This window comes from Pezoporus flaviventris, unplaced genomic scaffold (assembly GCF_033815535.1).
Source record: "Pezoporus flaviventris isolate CSIRO_AGI_PZ_B2104156 unplaced genomic scaffold, CSIRO_AGI_Pfla_v1 ptg000078l, whole genome shotgun sequence".
Classification (NCBI taxonomy): domain Eukaryota; kingdom Metazoa; phylum Chordata; class Aves; order Psittaciformes; family Psittacidae; genus Pezoporus; species Pezoporus flaviventris.
The window spans coordinates 14,834,860-14,856,561 of record NW_026892626.1 but is presented as its reverse complement, the minus strand read 5'-3'; the positions used below and the strand labels follow the sequence as shown (position 1 = coordinate 14,856,561).

The window sequence follows — 21,702 nt, the reverse complement described above, 5'->3', positions numbered from 1 at the left end:
CTCCTGCCTCTACACCCTGCCGACGTTCCTGCCGCTCGGGGCCGCTTGGTGGCACTCGCAGTCCGCAGCCGGGCCTAAGCCCGCCCGCATGCCTGCATGTTCTCCAAGGCGGTGGAGCTTTTGCGGGGGCCGCACCCGCCCCCCCAGGTCCCTCTGCGCAGGCGCTCTCGTGTCCCGCGCAGCCGTCTAGCTGCTGGTTGCCATGGTTTCAGCAACCCGGAAGCGCTGGCGGTGAGAGTCCGGCCTGCCGTGTCTGCCCGCAGCCCGCCAAGGCCGCGGAGGGGAGGAGCTGGTAAGGAGCGAGGGTGAGGAGGAGGAGGTGGCCTCAGACCGGGGCAAAGCCTGGACCCCCCTCAAGCTGGACGGGCTGGTGAGGCGGTGACTAGGAGGATGGCGCGGGGGGTGGTTAGGGTTTGATTCCAGGTGGAGGATTTGAGGCCCTTTAATGGGAGCCACTATGTGCTCTTACCTGTCGTAGGTGGCTCTAGTTGGGCCTGCTTTCCAAAAGGAAAGGGAGTGTGAGGGTTTCCAAGGACTGGTGTTTTTGTTATTGCACGTTAATATCCTGGTGGATGTGCTGTTGTTTGCCATCTCCTGTCGAGGCTGAGCGCCTTCTGTATTCTCTGATTCCTAATGTGATAGCTGCAGTGGGGTAGAGAGATCTCCCACAGTGAGAGGCCTTAAAATAACAGCAAATAATCAGTGTGCTGCAAGGAACATCGCCTCAGGAAATTAAAAACTATGTGGCATGGTGTGTGAGATGTATACTTGCTTGCTCTCAGCCAGCACAAAAAGCTGGTTTACTTGCTCTGCTGCTGTCAATCCCAGCCCCTGTTATGTCAGCCAGGGTTCTCAAAAAGTATTTCACATTGCCCTGCTTCTTACAGACATCGGCATCTATCCAAAGACTCGTGCTGCAGCTGTGAGCCTAATGGAGACAGCACCAAGTGAAGATGCTCTTTTTCCGAGGGCAGCATACACTCAGGTAACTTGAAAGCAAAGCACAATTTTCCTTCTACAGTGGAAATGTCTGTATTTGAGAAGCAGAGAAACTTGTTAGCTCAAGCTGAGGAAAAGTTCACCACTTCTTTGATTCCTTGGTTTGGGGTTTTTTATCCTCAGCCTGATGACTTCTCCAGTTGAGTTTACTGAGTGTTCCCATAACATAACATAGCATAGGAACAAGTAAGTGAGGAAGAGGACAGATAGATGAGTTGCTGCTTAACTCTTACCAGTGGACTGATGGTGGAAATCTGCTCAAATCCAGCACCATGGAAGATGAGGCACCAGAAGGTTCAGCTGTTGTAATGCTCTGTGCTGAAGTGCATTAAGTCTCTGTGACTTGAGGCTGAAGTGACTTGCACTGTGTCACACAGAATGTTTGTGTTGGAGCAAATGATGCTGGGTTTTGCAACAATGTTGACACATTTACCATTTGAATTTATTGCACTCTAACTTCGTTGTGATAGTAAAAGGATACAAAGTTTTCTGGGTGTGTATTATAACCGATTGTTTAGTAGCACATGTCACAGTTAATGCCTCTCATTTCCCAGGGAGATGACGGCCCATCTGCGATGACCTGTGAATTGGATCCAGAACTGGTGAGTTTTATTAATGGAGTGCTGTGGATGAATGCTTTAAAAGGCCTCTTGGCATGTTCTTGCGCATTTTACATCAGCATGATGTCTCCTGGTTGGTAAGATACTCTTCAGAGGGATAGCTAACAATATTATTGCAATGTAGTTCATCCAAACCCCTCTAATTCCAGATGGAATTCAGGCATCTGAATTCTCAGCACTTGGGGCTGCAAGTGACGTTGGGCTTCACTTTGCTGTTCTATAAAGTTATGGGCCTATGTAATTGTTTTACAGAATTTTAATGGAATTGAGTAAGGCTTTCCTCTAGCTAAATGCTTCTGTAGATTAGCCTCTACTCTGTGATCATCTTGAATTTGCTGCTGCTCTTATTTAATACCAATGGGGAAGGTCTTAGTGTTCTGAGCATGAATAGACTACTTCCTATCTGCAGTGTAAAACCTCAGTAGGCACCACCTTAATTCTGGTCACTGTTGCCAAATCTGCATATATTTACTGTGTTTTTAAAACAAATTAGCTTCATACAAAATGGAGCTTGAAGCCAATTTTGAGATTATACACGGAAATCTTTGACAAGTAGAATATTTTAAATACATAAAAAAATTCTTTGTCTCTTCCAGAAGTTAAAGAAGAAACTTTTTACCAAGCCTCCGAAGTTACCAAGTAGTAAGTAGCAAATTTTTTTCTTCTGCTTCTGTTATTGCAGAACAAGAGATTTGTGGGACACAGGAACTGGAAGATTCACTTGAAACAACATCTTATTATTCTCCTTAGAATTATTTACTGGTGTGTGCGGAGTGCACCTATCTGAGATTTGTTCTATAACCTGTGAAGTTAGACTTTTATAGGCTAAATACTGACGTTAATAGTTTAGTTGCATTTCTTGCTTCTTCCATATAAACTACTTCCTTCTTATGTTATCACTTCTAATGGCAAGCATTCTGAATTTCTTTTTCGTTTTGGAGAAATGTTGATACTTGCTGTACAGAAAGAATCTAGAATTCCTGCACCTGTATACCATCCAGTAGATACCTGTGTTTGCAGAGTAAGCAGTTCTCTTATTTGTTGGTTGGTTTTGTTTGTGTTGTTCTGTTTGGGTTTTTTTCATGTGACCATAGAAGTGCAATGTTATTATTCGATCTGCAGTTTTAATGTGGCGTTTTATCTTTTTTGGGGGTCTTTATGTTTCTTACTTTTCCATTTACTTTCCTTTGTATAGGTCCAGTGAAGATTTCAAAGAAGACTTTACCTCAAAGTGTTGCTGAGTGTTTTGTTTCTAATAAGTTAAATAATGTTGTACTTTTAAGCTTGGCTTTAGGTTGAGGAAGAGGCATGCTGTACATCTGTCTTAATGCTTTTCCTGAAATCCCTTTGCTTGACTAAAGGATGGAATTTAAAATAGCTGTTTCATTTCCACTATGATGTTTGTGACATTGTTTCTTAATGTATGTACTTCTCATGGTGATTTGAAGAGTAACTAGTTAGTCCATTTAGCACACATCTGTATTAATAATCTAAAGTGGAATTACTGTCAGTATTTGAACGTGACTGCCATACCTGAAGCAGTAATGTGAGGGGTTCCCCAGAAGTTGCATCAGAATGATTCTGTTCTTCAATTACTGCAAGAAAATATACATTAATTCAAAGGTTAATTTAATAAATGAATTTAGACATGCGGGTATTGTACAGTTTGGATAGGCATTCTTACACGTAACTATTTCTTCTTGTGTTAAGTCATATTCCTGTCATTATGCCTCTTTATAAGCATCTTTATTTCTTTGGGAATTAGATTGATTTTTCTTTATGATGATTTTTTTTTCCTGTAGTTTAATGTCCCACTGCTCCTTATAAACCGGTACGTAATATGCTGTTAATTCCTATTTTTATAAGTAATAGAATTGTGTGTGTGAGCCTTGAAGTATGAGACAAAGAGAATTTTTGTGACCTTGAGCTTTTTAAGGCAACACTGAGATATTCCCTTTTGTTACAGGATCTCCATACAGCACACAACTGTATTCCAGAAAAGCTACAGTTTGGCCTTCTCCTCAGGGAACAGGCAGTGAATATCTTGAGAGTGCAGATGTAAAAAAACAAAGGCTAAGATCACTGAAACAAGGTATTGGTATAGAAAATTTATCTGCATATATGGATAAAAATCAGTGTTGTGGAGAGCTTAATGTATAAACTCTTAAGAAACAGATTTGTGTTTCATTATGGGCTACATACAAAGTCGTTTCATTATTATTTGTTTGGGTGGTTGGAATTATCTAATCTGAAGCACTGGCATTTGTAGACAGAATAATTAAAACATCTGGAGCTTTCTATATTGCATTTGCTCAAAATAAATCCACAAAGTTAATTCAGAGTTATCCCTGGTTTTTGCATTTTTTGTTCCATTTTTATTGGCAGGAATGAGCTATCCTCTGAAGTCAGATGTTGACATGGGGCATGTGCAAGCTGGTTTTAGTAGCACTCCGGAATATTTGAAGGAAGTTCTAGGAACAAAGACCCCGAAACATTCTTGTTCTTCTAGCAATGGTAAGCTATGTAATGGTGTGGTAGATGAAAGTTAATGATCTTTGTTCTCTGTGTAAAAGCACACACTCCCTAAGATCTTAACTTTAGTAAAGCAAAAGCCATTTTGGTTTAGCCTGTATTAAAATATGTGTTGAAATATGATCCATGAGATAAGTTTTGAGATTTCTAAATTGGATAAGATGGGGGGTTCCAAATTTTTGGGAGCAATGAATCACTATTAGCTTTCAGAACTTTCTGCAAATTGCCATGCATTTGCAGCTGAAAACGTTGCAAATATAATATGGTTCAATGGGCCAGCTGTAGACAATTTATTGTGACTTTGTAAAACATAGTTTAGGAACCATTGATAGAAACCATCTGCTTGCCTCAAATTCTATGTAATTGACTCCTTTTACTTCTCTTGTTTTATCATGTGGTTGTGATACTAAATTAATTGAGTTTTATGAGAAGAGCAAAATGTAAAACTTTTATCCTGCTTTTCTTAAAGGAGAACTGTAAGCTTAAAAAATCCCACTTACTTTTGAAACAATACCTTGCTGGTAGTACACAGCTTCTGGCAACTTTAAAAGCTGGTAAACATTTACATGTCAGGCAGAAATAGGTAAACAGATTATGGCCATCTTTTAGAAGTCTTTTGTAAATAATTTTTTTTTGATGAGAAGACTGCAGTCTTCTATGAAGTGCAGATCTTTCTTGAGATGGATATTTCAATGTAGCACCATAGAGAAGAAGTTAGGAAAAATTGGCTGTAAAATCTGGCAGAAGTTTTATACAGTAACATTTTCATTTCACCTCCATTTCTAAAGTCGATTTTCACGCTGGAAGCCTAGTTTCCAGTTTAGTGCTGTTCTAGGTATTTTTCTCTAAGGTTTTTGATTAAAAATACTTCTTTTGGATCTGCTTATTTTACATACCTTTTTCTGTAGGCTACATTCCTGGGAATCCTAACTACAAAGACAAAGAAGATATGTATGATGAAATTATACAACTGAAAAAGGTACAGTCTCTGTGATACTTACATAGAAAGTCACAGCGTTGCTTCATCCAGACCTTATTGATTCAGATTACTTTGGTTTCTACTACTGGGACACCCACCAATTTTTTTTTGCATTTGTAATGTAAGGCTAAACTAAACTTGTGTCTGTTTAAGGCAATTTCACTGTTCTTATGGTGTGATAGATGCTTCTGAGTACTGGATGTGGAAGCCTTGAGGTATATCCAATGCTGAACCCCAGCCATGGCCATAGCTGGATGCTGAAAAGGTTCATTGCATTTTGGTTTCTTTGTCTCCACCTCCTTTTTTAAATCTTACCTCCTTCCTGACTGTGACCCATCACATCTTAATACATTTTCAGTTTAGTGCAGTGAAACATGAAGCATGAGGATTTGGCATGTTGCACACTAGGGTTACCTCTGTGCAAACATCTTGGCTGTTGTAGATCATTTGTGTAAGGTTGTCTTTCTGTTAAATCTTTTCTTTTTATCTTTGCCCTGTCACCCCCCCTTATCTGTCAGCCCTGGTCCAGTGTGGTGATATCTTTTGTAGTTCTTTTTTTTTTTAACTCTTCATCCTCACCATCATAATTGGATTGGTTTTGACATCAAAGCGTGTTTCCATATGAAAACTCAGTGCATTTCTATTTCTGAAATACGCTTATGATTTTTTGCCCCCTCTTTCAGACAGTACAAGCTCAGAAAATTGAGAGAAATCAAATGAAAACTAAGCTTCGTCAACTAGAAGAAATGATCAATAGAAAGGATAAACAAATTGAAAAGCTGTTGGATCCTTTCAAGGTCACTATTTCTTGTGGGGGGATAAAAGTGGGGCAAGAGTGCTGAGCAGTGTGATCCTCTTGTCTTTCCAGGTTTCAGAAGCTGTAGTGTGTTTGTTTCTAGGAATGATGAGCTCGAATATGAGAGGTGGTTGGTTGGTATGAATGGATTTCTGTTTTGTGTATCTCAGCTTGCCAGCTCAGTTCAAAGGAAGATCATGCCATAATGTGCAAACAAATTTACTTAGCAAAGGTACTTACTGAAGGAAAAAATGAGATGCTGTCTCTGTACAGGCCTGCTTTCTGCATATTTTTCCTGAGAGTAAAAGGGATTTAACCTCTTGCATGATGACTGATGCAGGCAGTCCTGAGACCTGAGCCAGGAAGTAAAACATAAGCTTTATTGTCAGGCCCATAAGGCTGAGAAGCATTTAGGGTCATGGTCAGAAGACCTGAATTTCATGGAAATCCTTGTAGCTCTCACTTTCTCTGTGCAGTTCTATATCTTGGGAGAAGCATGCTAATACAAAAGAATGAGCACAGGGGCCTCAGAACTTAAGCTGTTGGACTGTTTAATGACTGTGGAGAGGAGTAGGATAGAAAATTCTGTGGAAAGAGTCAGCAATAGAATAAAGTAGCAATGTTGGTCATTTGCTTTATATGTCTTACCAGGGCTCCGAGATGGGACAAGCTTTGTCAGAAAAGATGAATAATAATGGATGGGTAATAGTTTCTTCATTACGTTTTGCTTTCCTTTTTCCTCTTGCCAAGCTGAAACGCTACCGATTTAAATAAATAATGGAGTGAAGTAAGAAAGAATAAACAATTAGGGAATCATGTTACCATCATTTCTGTGGTCAGATAAGAAACCAGTAACAAAGATCTGGAATTAACGTTACTTTAGGGAGATTTCTTTGTCATTGTCTTGAATGTGTTTAGGAAGCATTCTCCCTATCACTGGCTGCTTTGAATTTAGCAGGGTGATGGGCAAAATGTTTTTTATTTAATGATTGTGTGTAAATGTTGTATCTGTGGTAACATAACCAGCTTAAATTAGGTATCTGAATTCATCAGTGTTGCCTTTCACAGAGGGTAGCAGACATGCATATGATTTACTAAGTACTGAAGTATATAGGAATAAGTGTATCTAGTTAGGTACAATTTATAAAGACAGAGGAAGATTATGGAGAAATAGAACTTCAGTGAAGAGATGGGTTGTTGTAGTACTCATGAGCTTTGTTCTTTCTGTAGGTGGCTAATGGATTGAAGCAGAGGATTCTCAAGCTACAACAATTGTGGAAGGAGAGAGACAAGACTATTAAGTATGACTTTTTTGGCTGGGGGTAGGATAGAGGCTTGTATTAGATAGATGATAAAGGCAATTTGAAGTCCATGTTATTTTCAATCTGTATTCTTCTGTCCCTTAAGATGTTTTAATGAACTCTGAGAACATGTTAGTAATTATAAACAGCCCAGACAGAAATTTTTACCAAAAAGCATTGCAGCATCTTTGATGGTCTGACTGGATTATTCTATTTTAGCAAATTCCAGGCAGACATGAAGTCCACTAATTTGGAAGAAATGAAGTTAGCTATGGAAACCTGCTCTGAAGAGGTATGTCTGAAACATCTTTCCTTGTGCATAAGGAGAGGAAGCTTTTCAGTGATTGAGTCAAAGTGTAAATGGACTGGTTTAGATAGTTTTTACAGCTTAGCTGCACCTGTAAGTGGAATCAGATTTTTTTAGATACTCTCATAGCTCCAATTATTTTTCCTCAAGAAGCTGAGTGTGTTAACAAAAAGGGGGAAATAACGAAACGAATGTATATCCCGTAAGTGTAGTATCTAGAGGAAAGCCAATATAACAGTAACCTGGCATCATTGCCTCTATTGCTGCCCAAAGAATCTTGTTCTGATTTTCACCTAATGGACAAATGTGTGGTGTTAGCAATGTCAGCTTGCACAGCTAGCTCCTTAATGGAATCTGTATTTCATATTTCACAGGTTCATCGTCTCCAACAGCTCCTGGAGAAATCTGAGGCTATGAGGAAAAAGTACGTTAAATTCTTTTGAGGAAAATGTTTGCATATATGTGTTTGATATATCATGTATTATTTTATGGTGGAAAACAGCTACATGGGAACAGCTTATTTTGTCATTTAGATTGATGGATTTGCTTTTTGGTACTGCTTTGGTTGGCTTCACAGCCTTGGCATGTCTTAGTCACATCTTTTTCTTCTAGGTAATTTTGTGGATGTGGGGAGAAAAGAGCTATTTGAGAAGTACAGGAAAGCTTTGAAAATTTATCTGTTAAATAAAACCCATCTTCCCCCATAATCACATGTATTCTGATATCACTGGTGACTGCAACAAACTCGCTAGATATTTAGCGTTTTATTCTTGAGTCAGGTCTGCATCTTGCTCTAAAGTGTATGCTGCTAAGAAGGTATTTTGGAGTAAACATTTTCCTGTGGTACACAGATCTAGAGGTCAGGGTAGCTCTTATGAGTTGTCCATGAGCAGCACCAGTAGGAAACTGTCAAGCTTGTGCTAGTGGTTGTCACTACTATGTGGGTTTATACATGGTGATGGGAATAAATAGTCTACAGAGGAAATAAAAATCAAAAGCACAACAGCAAAAGACAAAGCTCCAGAAAGAAAATTAAAAACATCTATGCAAGGGAGTGTTATTCTTGCTGAGAAGAGGGTGATAGAGTCTTGTAGGGTTGGAAATTTTTTTACCACACCACTTCAAAATGTGCTTGTCCTCCTGGTGTTACGTACAGACAACTGTCTTAATTTGGGTTATAATTATTTAGACTGATAGAAACACATGAGAACTCTTTATGGATCATGATGTGTAACTACTTGTGTTTCCCTGATTCACTGTGTCTTGTGGATTGGAAAGTGCAATTTGTTTTGTCACTGTTTTTAAAAAGGTAAGATCTCTTTTGGCCCAGGCATGCAGTGACTGGCCTCTGGAGGCTGTAAGCCATCACACCTCATTTATTTACAGGTGGAAATGAGTCATCAGGTCTCTTCCTTGTTCTTAATTTATTCATAGCTTCAAAAAGCAGTGGTCAGGGCAGTCTCTCTCCATTATGTGACTGTCAGTCTCTACTTCAGAGGCTGAGAGCTGAAATAATAAGTGATGTTGAAGTTCAGGACTCTGGCACATACAGTTGTAGGAGAGTTGTTTCTTTCGCTATGCTTGTCTACATTATTTCTGGCTGAAGTAAATCACATTTAGCTTTCCTTTTTCAGTGTTAATGCTGAAATACGATTGCTTATATATGAAGCTGTAGTATCCAGTTGTAGCTAAAAACTAGGTGACCTTTCCAGTGCTCAAAATGGTCTGCAATTCTTTCATTGTTTTGATGAGCATCAAATAATGTCACTCCGTGATACAGTGAAGATTCCTATCATTTCTATCACTTCCAATTTTTGGTTGTGTTGTGTTCTGGGTTTTAGTTTTGGAGTTTTTTTACCTTCTGCCTGGCACAACTCATGAACAGACATCCATGGCATGTCAACCTTATTTGTTTGTGTATATGGCTTAATTTCCTTTTCATATCCAAAAGGAAGATTAGATTCAGCTTTTCAACCTGATACTCTAACTGTAAACTTGTTTCTCCCTTTACCTTGTAATTATTCCAGTGGCTGTGATGTGAGATTTCTTTGCACACTATTCTGTCATTGTCATTTGTCCAAAAGTAGGTCCATCAGTTACTTCAAACCTTTGTTTCCGTAAGTTTTTAAGAACTTTCTCATAGCAATGAAGTATTTCATCTCACTAGGAATCTATTTTGTTAACAAACTTTACAACTTTTTTCACATCTATAAAACTGAGATTTCTTCCCCATTTATTAGAAAAATGAAAAAAGGCAAAACCACTCTAATATGTTTAAAACAACTGTAACACATAACAGGTTTTCCCTTTTCTGATGCTTTTTACTCCCATCACGTTGATGATAGCTGTATTCTTCAAATCTGTTTCAAATCTCACATTGATTGAAATGTATCTTAAATGAAGAAAGAGATCTCTCTGGGGTTTGCTTTCACAGGAATAGTCTCTTTTACCCTAGAACAGCATTCACATCTGAAAATACACTTGTGTTGGATTTGAGAGTTATTCCATCTATAGCCCTCTCTCTCTCCCAGTACAAATCTGTTAAGTGAAGGAAAGCAATTCAGAGCACGCAGGTTAGCTTTCCATGCTGAACACTTGTTTGGAGGAGCCTCCTGGTTGGCTGAATATAAATGATTTTAAATCAGTTGTCTGTAGAGCGCCAGTAAAGCATTATAAGGTTGGTTAACAAAATAAATAGAAACCCAAATAAGTAAAACCCATACAAGCACCCTTGATTATGTGTTAATGAAACAGAGGGGGGGAGGAAGTAGAAGTAATGAGCTTTCAAAGTATCTTTTTTCTTTGACACAAATTAAAACAGTTGTAGAAGTGTTGAGCAAGATGGTATTTGAATGTTTTTTCCTAACAGAATAGGTAAGTCAAGTAAAAAATGTTGAGAAATGCTGTTGGAGGGGAGCTGAGACAGTAACACAGTGATGCTGTTTCACCTTTTTTGATGCTGCTGCTTTGTTCTCTGCTTCTAAGTTAACTTTCTGGTTTTGATTCCATTTCAAAGTACAGAGAGCAGAGAGACCCAAAAACACCTAAAGGCACTGAATGCTGCTGTCCTGAGATTATGCAGGACCATCAAAAATTTGCAGGCTGAGAATCGGAGGCTGAAAGAAGATTTAGATCATGTACTGTGCAGTTCTCCTCCTTCCAATGAAACAGAAAGTACGTGTGCTGAAAACTTGGTGAATTTGGGGCAAGGGATTTAGGTACATTTGAAAGATGTGTTTGAGAGCAGGACACTACAGTGGTACAAATAAGGGAGTTATTACAAGAGTGAGGATTCAGGAGGGGCAAAGGCTGGAATAAGAAGTTTCTTACAGAAATCTGTGACTTCTGGATGTGCTGCTCCAGTCAGACCTGGGTTTCCTTTATTGTTAACCCTGAGAATTCTGGACTGGAATCACTTGAAAATATAAGTTTCTGAAACTGCTGAATCTGAATGGTTTATATTGATAACTAATTGATGCAGAAGTCAGATATTTTAAGACCATTCTCATTTTTTCATTGGTGCACATTTACAGTTGGGGTTCAGAGGTCTTTAGATGGTCTTTCTATATGGACAGAAGTTTCAGAAAAGCAAGAACGATGTTGACTCACTGCTACAGTTTCATGTTTAAAGCTTTGTTATTGTATTTAGATTACAGTGAGTGGAGCATACCCAGGCTGGTGAGGCGGATTTCAGAACTAGAAAATGTAAGTGCTCATAATCATAATCTTGCCTGTCTTTGAGCAAAAGATGCAGAACCACTGGCTTGTGCTCATGGCATGTAGTCCTTCAGACTATCAGCCTTGTGTGTTCTGCCTCATACATGTAAACTGATGTCTGTACCATGTGCGCCTTCTCCTTTTTTACTTTTCTCATACTTGTTACATGTAGATGCACATTCTAGAATTAACTTCCACTTCATCTTTTCTCATGGCCTAAATAAATAATTTTATGTTAAATTTAATTTTCTGGGTTTTTTTTTTTTTCCCCCTTTTTATTTTTCTTCATGTAAATTTTATCCTGTTTAGAAAATAAATGCCATGGAGAACGCCAGGGTGCCATCAGCAGATACCTGTGAGTCAGAGGTATTTTCTCCACCATGTTCAACTTCCGAAGACCTGGATCATCCAGTCTCTCAACAAGTAGACTATCTTGAGGAATGTCATCGCCTCCAAGAGCTAGTGAAGAAACTCCAGAAAGATAAGAGGGCACTTCAAAGTTTCTTACTCAGTAAAGAGTAAGTGTGACTTTTGTCTAAGATATTGCTCTTTACTATGTATGAATTAGTATTTCCTATCACGTTGTGAAATGATGTAACAAGTTCTTCATATTTTCAGTAAGAAAACGAATTTGGAGGGTCCCTTCAGCTTTTATTTCAAAAACTACTTCTAGCTCTGTAAAATTACATTGCAGGAAAAAGAGGCTGGAAAATGAGAATTTCTGCTTGTTCCTAACGCATTTTTTCAAGGCATATTTTTTGCCAACCACACTGAAAAGCCTTTTTGGGATTATATGTCACTTTACACAGCAAGAATTTTGCTGTAAAAACTTTGTCTTATTTTTCAACATTTTGTCCTGATCTACCACTTTCTCCCTTTATTAAAGCCTGCCTTCTGCCATGTGATGCAGTGGGACTTCTTTTCTCCCCAGTAAGCAATTGATTTGCAGTTTGTATTGCTTGGACTCATTTGATGTGTCAGTGCATAAGGGCAGGCAGGTTAATCTCTCACATGAGCAGAGATGTGCACACAACTATGTGTTGTTGATAAGATGCTGCCTCCTGTGTAACTTGCCTCTGATCAAGAATGAATGTGTGGAGAGGCCTTTTGCTTCTGAACAACGTATGCTTGCATTTTGTTTTGTTTAAAAGGGGAAAATGAAACAGTTACTTTACAAATTGAGAAAACCTATTTTATGTAGGAGTTCAATCAAACAATAACTTTGTTGAAGTATGGATGTCCTAAGTATTGCTTAGATCTCCTTAATACCTTTTGTAGATTAGATATCAAGCAGTTACTGGAGGCTAAGGTTGAAGTGGAGCTGCAGAAGTGTCAGAATAAGATATACAGAAGTGTCAGAAAAGAGTGCAGGACAGCAGACTCTAAGGAATCACATTTTGTATTGGTAGATCCTTTCAGAACCACAAAAAATACCTGTCAAAAGTATAATTCTCATTTGAAGTGGCTAAAAATCCATGTGGGTTCATCTGAACTGCAGGAAGCTGGGAATTCATTTAAACAGAACTGGTTAGGAGGGATGGTGTAAGTTACTAGGGGAAGAATTCTACAGTGTTTTTAAGGGAACTGGAAGACCACATAGTATAGGAAAAATAAAAATAATTGTTGAATTATAATAAAAATGAAGAAGATAAATGGAAAAAGAGAGCTGCCATGTTGGCCTCAGGGACATTTTTTCTTTCTAAGAAAGAACTGTAGTATCTATACCTTATCTTAGCCTATGTTCTAGACCATTGCTAATATGTCATTCCATTTACTTCATGTAATTTGTAACTAAGAATGTAATACTTCATGTATTTTGTATAACTTGGTAATGATCCTGTGCAAGAGTGGCTAAAAGAAGTGATTTCATTATTGCTTTGCAGGAAAGGACTGTGACAAATACGAAACTGTAGCAGATCTCGATGCATTATTAAAAGTATCAAGGGTACCATTGTAACATTGGGACGTTCTGATGCTAATGTAGGCTGTCCTATCACAACTTGAGAACTGCTGTCACATAGTGTGAGGTGTCCCTGCCCATGGCAGGGGGGTTGGAACTAGATGATCTTAAGGTCATTTCCAATCCTAACTATTCTATGATTCTATGTCTGTTACTGTGAGAAGATGTATCATGTTATTCTGAGCAGTTTCACACTTTGGCCTTAAAAACCCCAAACAAACAAACAAAAAAGACAGCCAAATCTCGTGAATTAGGCTGAATATTTTCAAAGCAGTAACAACAGATAATTACTACCTATAAATATTTTTGCTTTTCCAACCTTAGAGTGGAAATCGAGAACCTGACACAGAAATTAGGGAAACACGAGCCAAAAGAAGAGGAAAAGAAGAGTCAAGTGGCAGAAGATAAAGTGGAAAAGGGTCTTAAGGTACAGACATGTTTTTGTTTGGATGGTGGTGGTGGTGTGTTGTTTTTTCCCTTTGCATCCAAGCAATAGATTGCAAATTGAGCTGATAGTCTAAATAGCTGCTAGCTGTGTTTTTTCAGAGAGACATTAAATCTTGTCATAGAGATTTGAAATGATGATTAATTCCCAGCATTTGTTGATAAGTTGTTTCAATAATTGCCACTGCAATTATTTTTTTTTTTTGGAGCTTTTCTCTTGGTGAGTGTCTGCTTTTGCTTTTTCCTTATTCAGTGGAATGTTGCAAAAAGCTTCTGCTTTTTAGTGTTTGGGGATTTTGACTTAAAAAGAAAGACATTTGTGGTTTTCCTTATATCTTCTTATAACATCTGAACTCATTAGCTAATTTCAGTCAAGTTTTGGAGAGGGAGGGAGGTCTTGTAGGAGTTGTTAGGTAAAGGACAGAGGCACAGGTAAGTGTGATAAGTCACTGGCAGACTGGCAAAAGACAGAAGACCCTTTTCAGTGATTTTTATGCTGGTCAAGTGCTCAGTTAGAGCAATTCAGAAAATATTCATTAGCTTTTTTCTTTGGATGCAATCAGGGTACTTTTCCATGGGATGGGTTACAGGATGTAGAGCACTAATCATAAAAATAGAGGTTTTCTCAATTCCACTGATGATGGGATGCCATATTTGAGTAAGAATTAGGAAGGATGGATATCAAGAAATAAAATAAACCCTTATCCCCCTTGGAAATGAAATTTTTCTGGAGCTGAGTTATTCATAACCTCTTCTGTCTGGATTTTCCAGTATCTAATATATTTGGGTACCTGTTATTCCTAAACAGTCTTAAATGGAGTTCTCATCACTTGGGGTTTTTTTGGTGCAATATGATTTAACTTGGTGTATTTGCAATCTTCTGTCCCTCTAACAAATGTTGATGTCACTGGCCAGTAGGGATGAGTGGCCACTGTCAGACATGTTTTTTTCACATGCAGTATGGTCATATTAATCTAATTCCACTAAAAACTGAAAATTGAAAATTATTCCTGGGGATTTTGATGACTTGTACTTAAAAATAAATAGACCCTGAAATACGGGTAGTAAAAAATATGAATAAAAATGTCCACTAGCTTAAGAGGATGCTAGTTTTTTATATACTCTGCAACTCCTTAGATTCTTTTTTGTGAGTTATAGGCTGATGGATGCTAGATGATGTTTTGAATACCAAATAACTTGAGCCTTTAAAAACAGCCAACAAACAGCTCTTTTTTTCCCTCTGCAGACTATATATATTCTTGGCCAGTAACCATCCTTTTATTGAAATGTTCCCATTATTTGTAATTATCACTAAGTTCCTACCAGTTTTTCATTTTAATAGTAGGTTGTCATTTTTAATATAACATGATCCATTTGCTAAACTTAAGCCTGTAACTCAGTGTTTTTAGGTTATAAATAAATCATTTTCACAGAATCAAGAGGTTTTTTTCTGGGTCTACCAAGGCTCTTATTCCTCTACTTACAATTTTATATCCACAAATTAAATTAGTCTTTTAAAATTGCAGCTAACTTTTGTTTGGCAGGTGAGGCATGACAATTAGTACAGGATAATTAGGGATCAAAAGGATCAACTGTTGAGAGGTGGAGTATGCAACCACAAATCAGAAGACATAACTGGAACAAAATCTTGTTTTGTTCTTGTCTTCTTTTACCTCTAATTTTTTTCTTCAAGATAGAAGAGTAGAGTTATGCCAATTTACACAAGCTTTCTGTCTTGTTGGAGTCATATGGTGGCAAACTCATCAGTAAGCTTAAACAGATGATTATGGGACCACAGTTGCCAGGATGAGACATCAGAGAGCTCCCCAGTTAATTAGCACCAGTCTTTCCTGGAGAAGAATTGCAAAATCTGGTACCCTGACATTTGTTCTCAGTCTGTTGATAATATAAAAGCTATTTCTGATCAACAAAGCAGTGGGTTCCTCTGTTGGAGCTCTTACTGCTTTACCAATGCATATAAAAATAGGAATATGTGTAAATGAAAACCTTTCCATTCCCATGCTCTGCTAACAGCTAAACTGGGGACAGCTATGTGTTTTGGTGTAACGGGCATTTAGATGATGAGTTTGAACAAGACCAGTATTCCAAACTAAGAGTTTCCTCTGTAACTTCCTTCTGCCCTGCAGGTAGGATGAACATTTAACAACTCTGGTGCTGATTTATTTGTAACTTGTTTCCCTCATAGAATTTCAGCTTGTGTCTTTAGTGTACCAACTTAAAGATTCTCTTTTGCAGTTTTCACTGCAAGGCAAAGATCATCAAAGGAGAGAAGAAGCAGCCAGAATCATCCAGAGGTACTGGAAGAAGTATCAGGACAAGGTGAGATTCTCCTATGGGGGAATAGTGAGGATATTCCCCTCTGAATCTTGCTCTTGTTTTAGTACGTACAGTAACCTGCTGCCAGGCTTCAGGAATTACAGCAGTGCTTCCCAATACAGTTCCTTACCACCATCTTCTCTTCCACTGCTTTGTTCAAGTCCTGCCTGCTGCTGCTTTTGCCTTTGATCTCTAGAATCCTGTTGTTTCTATTGCAGGATAGCTGGTTTCTGAATGGGGAAGTCTGGGTGAGCAGGGAAACAAAGGAAGCCTAGCAGTGCTTGAAGCAGCATCACTGCTGTTGGCCTCCTTGGAGTATGACTGAGAAGTTGAATACCCCTTGCAGAAATCCTTCAAACAGTACAGGAGTTCAACTATGACAAAATGATGTAAAGAAAAAGCATTAACCTTAAATTTTGTTTTATGGGCAGAAACATAGTGTTGCTTTTTCCATGTATAGGACCTATAATGTGAGGTGGGTCTTGTAGTTGCTTTTTAGGAAAATAAAGACGAAAGTACTATCCACACATCTTCCAAAGATGAAAAGCTTGGGTATTTTGCTCCCTTAAGTTTGTTGTTGGAGTTTTTAGGGGGAGGAAGGACAGGTATTTTCTGCGTTGTAATTGTTGGGGAAAAAATGGGAACTCTTTATTAGATAATGGCACAGATATATACAAGTTTTAACTTTGGCATTTTCTATTTCAGCGAGGCGTAACTGATCTGGACAAGGTGAGTGTACTTATGACAGCCAACAAAACAGTAAAACAGATGTAATTCATATCAAAACACATAGAAATAACTTTTATTTTAAAGAAGTTTCACTGCAGTACAAGCTGTTGTACCAAGATCGTGTTTGTTCTTCAGGCTGGCTCATGATCTTCCTTCTAACATCCCAGTTTTGTTTGATGTATCTTGTCAAAGTGTTCCCCTTTTGGTCTCACATTTTCTGTACTTAGTACCTTCTGCAAGATGAACAAATTTTGATCAAAATTTGATACCAACAGACAGGATTTTGTCTAAATTAGATAATTCTAATGATGCGTTAATTTTCACTGTGATGAGTCTTCAGAAACATTTGAAGTAGGAATGTGAAGCCTTTGCTATAATACTCTCTGAGTATTATAGAACAAATTCTAAAACCGTGTGATGCAGGCATGCAGCTTTACATCTAGATGCTTTTTGTTGATTAGAATCTAGTAGAATCTCTGAGAGGAAAGACTTGCTATGTTCAGTGTAATCACCACAGTGGTCTGCCAGCTTGGCTGGGTTTCTGCTTGTGCCAGAGCATCACTGAGCCTGCTGGGCTATCTAATATGGGAATGGGAGCATGTTGCTCTCTTTGTGAAATACAGGCTAGTCCTGACAGCTAGAACTCAACTGCATTTGATAGGATAAGTCCTGAACACCTCCCAGATTGAATTTAACCCATGGAGGTATAAGTCTATGGGTTGTCACAGGCTGGGCATTCTCTGGATTGCAGCAGTGTACCTGTGAAGTAATGGAGACATGTGTGTGTCCCTTAAACATAAGCAAATATAAAGACATCAAAGAGTTTCTGTTGCACAGGGAAAAGTTGTTTTCCCCCTGTGCCTCTTCCCTCTGGACTCTTTTGGTTTTATTTATAACTGCCATCTTTCAAAGGAGCTAATATCTACTTATTTCTCTCCATGCTAGGCAATTATTGCACTTCAGGCAACTTTCAGAGGACATTTAGGTCGACAGAAACTGTTAATGAAGAAGAGGATGCATGAGGCAAATTCTCATAACGAGGTAATTGTTGGGGCAAATGGGTACCCAGGCATCCCATTATGTTTAGTCTCTAGTGTAAAGTACTTTACTTCCAGACTTAATTCTGTCAGTCACCCAGTGATGTTGTTTTAATGCACTGGTTGGCAGCATAGCTGTCATCCTAGAAAAATACCAAGCTCATTCCATAGCCTCCCATTCCATCTTCTTTAGTTCAGTTTTTCTTTGGATTAAAGCTATAATTTCTCTGCATTATGGACTGTAACTCCTCTTTTTCTTTTTTTTTTTTTTTAATGGTTGTCCCATCAGGTAATAACATACCCTTTAACTCTTTAATTTGGGGTGCTGTTGAAAACTGTACTTGCTCTCAGTGTTCACTGCTGGATCATTGTAATAATAGATAAACCTTTGTTGCTGAAGTTCAGAAAGAAGAATCTGGAAAGCATCTTTGATGGGATTGAAAAGTAAAGGAGTCTTACATGTGCCATGCTCAACCAAAGAGTTGTGCCCTCTGTCACGTCAAACTTGCTCCAGATTTTTCAGTTCTGAATACGAAAACATCTTGTTACCAATTAAACATTTAGTTTCTCTAAGTCATTTGCCAGCTTAGATGAACATCCTTTAGAACTTTAGCAGGCTAATTTGTAATTCTCCATACCGGTTTTCTGTCTGGTTGCACTTTACATGCACTTTTCTTTTGGTAAACTGGCCCAATGGTTCAGTAGTAGGATTGAATACTTTTGCTTGATACAAGCAGAAGATGTATCTGTGAGTTACAAAGGTTGTCTTAACTCCTTTGACTTCAAAAGGTTTCCTTCCTGGAAAATGAATGAACTTCCCTTGCAGGTGTTTGCACTTTCATTAATTGAATACAGATGCTTCAAAGCTTGTGCGATGATCAGATTTGCATTTCCTGCTGATTTAGTCTCATAGAACCTTAAAGACGGCAGACCAAAAGATGGGAATATTTGCTCAACTACCACTTTCATAATCGGAAGAAAGATTGTGAAAGCTTCTGTGCAATCTGTAAAGGTCAGTTTTCTTTTATCTGATTGCTTTGCAGAACTCCAGCAGGTCTTCCATGTCAGACTCCTCGAGCTCATCTTCTGATTGCAAGGAGAAAGATGAGATGCTACCATTCATCCAGTCTGCTTTCAGGGCTCACTTAGCACGTAAAGAACAGCTTGTGGAGAGGTAAGTGAGGGACAGATACTTCTGCAACACGCAGTAGCAAAATTGGTTTTATTGCAGGGGTGGGGTAGTTATTTAATACAATTTTAGTGTTGGTTTCTTGGCAGAGAAGGCAAACAAGACCATTATTCCAACAAAGGGAGGACTTACTTGTGAAAAAATCCAAAGGATATGCAACTAAAAGGGTTTCTAGTGGCAGTAGCGGTCTTCCCATGTCCTGTTGCATTCTCATTTCTATATAAGTGAGAAAAAGTAAAGTAAAATAATTAGTCCTTGGAAAAAAAATCAAAATACAATTGTTATCAAACTGATAGCTAATACACCTTCTTAATGTAAGGGGATCTGAAGCTCTGACATGTAAAAGTTAAGGGTTATTTGCAGGAAGAACAGGGAAGAGCTAGAATCTAGTGATTTAGCTCAGGAAGAATACAGTGATTTGCTTACTGCTTAGGTTTGTGGTGACTGTGCCTTGAAAAATACTCCTTTCTCTCCAAGGTTTACTCCTCAGAAAGTTTTTAATGTTGGCTGCCATGGTTACAAAGAGAGTTAAGCTGTCACCTCACTTTAGTGTCTGGAGCTCACTTCTGCAAGTGATAAGCTTTTGTTTCTTGGACGCTAGCAACATAAACTTTTCAGCATGCACTCTGAAAACAGGCTGCAGTTACTTCTCTGTTCCTCACGCGATGCATTATGTCTTTCTTCCCTCTGTGTCCACTGCATTACATGAGAAAGGAGATTCTGCAGTTCACAGTCCAGAGAAGAAACTGGTTTTAGCAGGAGTCCAGAGGTGACCTTCAAACATCATGTTGTCTCTTCCTGGTAATTTCATTTTCCTCTATGTTTGAAAGTAATTGAGTGGGTGCACACAATTTTATAGAGAACATCTGCACATGCAGATGCATAATTGAACTCTGTGTCTTCTTTTAACTTGATGACATGTTGCTTATACTGGCAAGTGCAGTTCCTTACATAAAAAAAGCTTTGGCAGTATCAGTACCAGCTTCCTCACAAGTGCTTTGCCTTTTTTGTCACAACTGTGGTTTGGAGGGTCTCTCTCTGATGTGAGTGGTAATTATTCAAGGAACATGATGTTCCCCTGGATTGCCTCTCTTCTCTGTTTTTAATCCCCTTAGCTCTGTTGCTGTAGTATGGTACTTTCCACTGTGTTTCGGGCCTGAAGCCATAGACAAGCTGAGAATGTTTTCATCATCCTTACTTAGTTTCTGAAGGGGACAGACATCTGGTAAAAAGAACCATCCTAGTCAGCCATGTGTAACATTGTTTTCAGCAGTCTTCAGATGCTGCAGTAAAGAGAAAAATGAAGTCCTGGGTAACTTTGCCAACTAGTACTACTATAATACAAACTGGGAAAATGTCTTTCTCTTTTCTATGGCTTTTACACCATTTGGTTTACTTCTTGTATTCCTCATTGCTCTTTGTGAAAAGATGGAATTAAAGCCAAAGAGCCTTTTTAAGAGGATGTTGGAAGTACTCGGTATGAAAGGCAAAACAATGCTGCAGGTAACGCAGCCTTAGACATGCAGCTTCAAAGATGTTAAAACCAAAGTGAAACAGGTTGGTTATATCCAGAGTGGGATATTTCAGGCTTTTACAGACTAGCTAGAGAAAAAAGAGCAGTTTTGAGGGTGACTTGAGAAACATCAACTTGCTTTTTGTCAATGAAAAGCTGACAGTCCCTGTAGACTTGCTCAGAAACAGAGCATACTGGAAGCAACTGAGGCTGTTTCTCTAAGATAGGAGATGGGAATAAGCCAGATTTGCAGGGATTGTGAATGCAAAGGTTACCCTTCAGTGAAGGAAAATGCATTTAAGCAACTTTATTTTATTCCATATTCAGAGGCTATTCTACTTTATGAAGGAGTAGAAAGTACTTGCTTATGAAGACATTAGAGTTTTAAGTGATTTTAGTTATGCCTAGTGCTAGCGCTCAGAAAAAAAGTGCTGCAGCATCCTGTTTTGCCTGGGCTTTGCTACAGTAGTCATTAGCGGTATGCCCAGTCTAACCCAGAGAAAGTAGTTGTAAAGTTCTACCCAAGGATAAAGAATCACTAAAGCAAAAAAACCCCAAAACTAAATGCTTTGTGCTTCTGAAGAAGTGCTTCTAAGACCCAAGGAAGGGTGTAAGATGAAGCTACTCTGGTAAATGCAATAGTATGCATACTCATACATCACAGTCACTGTCTAGCTATGAAGTCTCTAAAGCTGAACTTTATTGCAGATTGTGATGACTTCTTGGTAAGTGAAGTAGTTCTGGAAGAATTTATACCAGAAAGGATAGAGAGCCATAAGCATTCAAACTTTCTTCCTTGCAGCCCTTTTCTGGCAAATATAAAAACAATGAGAGATTGGGAGCAAAGCAAGTTGTATTTGCTGCTGATCTTAAGCATATATGAGGTGTTCCCAAAATCTGGGATGAGGATAGAATGCGCCAGGAACAGCACCAAGGGCATCAAGGTGCCAAGCCTGGGCCCATCACTACAGGAGAGATACTGAGGTGCTGGAGCAGGGCCAGAGAAGGGCAGTGGAGCTGGTGCAGGGCCTGGAGCACAAGTGTGATGGGGAACAGCTGAGGGACCTAGGGGGGATTAGTCTGGAGAAGAGAAGGCTCAGGGGGGACCTCATCACTCTACACAACTACTTGAAAGGAGGTTGTAGTGAGGTGGGGTCGGTCTCTTCTCCCAAGTAACCAGTGATAAGTGGAATCAGCCTGCGCCAGGGGAGGTTTAGACTGGATACAAGGGACAATGTCTTC

General features: G+C 38.8%; 1 protein-coding gene across 2 annotated transcripts; it reads left to right on the top strand.

The window, feature by feature from the left end:
- Positions 1 to 360: 360 nt before the first annotated feature.
- Positions 361 to 20,306, top strand: IQCE (IQ motif containing E). Of its 2 annotated transcripts, XR_009747011.1 has the most exons (20): positions 361 to 985; positions 1,554 to 1,601; positions 2,216 to 2,261; positions 3,586 to 3,711; positions 4,005 to 4,133; positions 5,060 to 5,130; positions 5,814 to 5,927; positions 6,578 to 6,628; positions 7,157 to 7,227; positions 7,447 to 7,519; positions 7,909 to 7,958; positions 10,551 to 10,708; positions 11,184 to 11,239; positions 11,561 to 11,769; positions 13,536 to 13,638; positions 15,912 to 15,995; positions 16,698 to 16,721; positions 17,667 to 17,762; positions 18,802 to 19,748; positions 20,063 to 20,306. XR_009747011.1 is itself a non-coding variant. In XM_061474126.1 (19 exons), exons 1-19 carry the CDS (start codon positions 749 to 751, stop codon positions 18,934 to 18,936), a joined length of 1,881 nt encoding a protein of 626 aa, XP_061330110.1. In that variant the 5' UTR covers positions 361 to 748; the 3' UTR covers positions 18,937 to 19,925. The 2 variants fall into 2 exon arrangements, 1 of the variants encoding a protein (XP_061330110.1); XM_061474126.1 differs by lacking the exon at positions 20,063 to 20,306 and having other exon boundaries at positions 18,802 to 19,925.
- The last annotated feature ends 1,396 nt before the right edge of the window (positions 20,307 to 21,702 follow it).

Coding starts and splice junctions, on each gene's coding strand:
- IQCE (XM_061474126.1), top strand. CDS start 749: ATGGTGTGTGAGATGTATACTTGCTTGCTCTCAGCCAGCACAAAAAGC. Junction 15,996..16,697: donor GGAAGAAGTATCAGGACAAG/GTGAGATTCTCC, acceptor TTTCTATTTCAG/CGAGGCGTAACTGATCTGGA. Junction 16,722..17,666: donor GCGTAACTGATCTGGACAAG/GTGAGTGTACTT, acceptor TCTCCATGCTAG/GCAATTATTGCACTTCAGGC.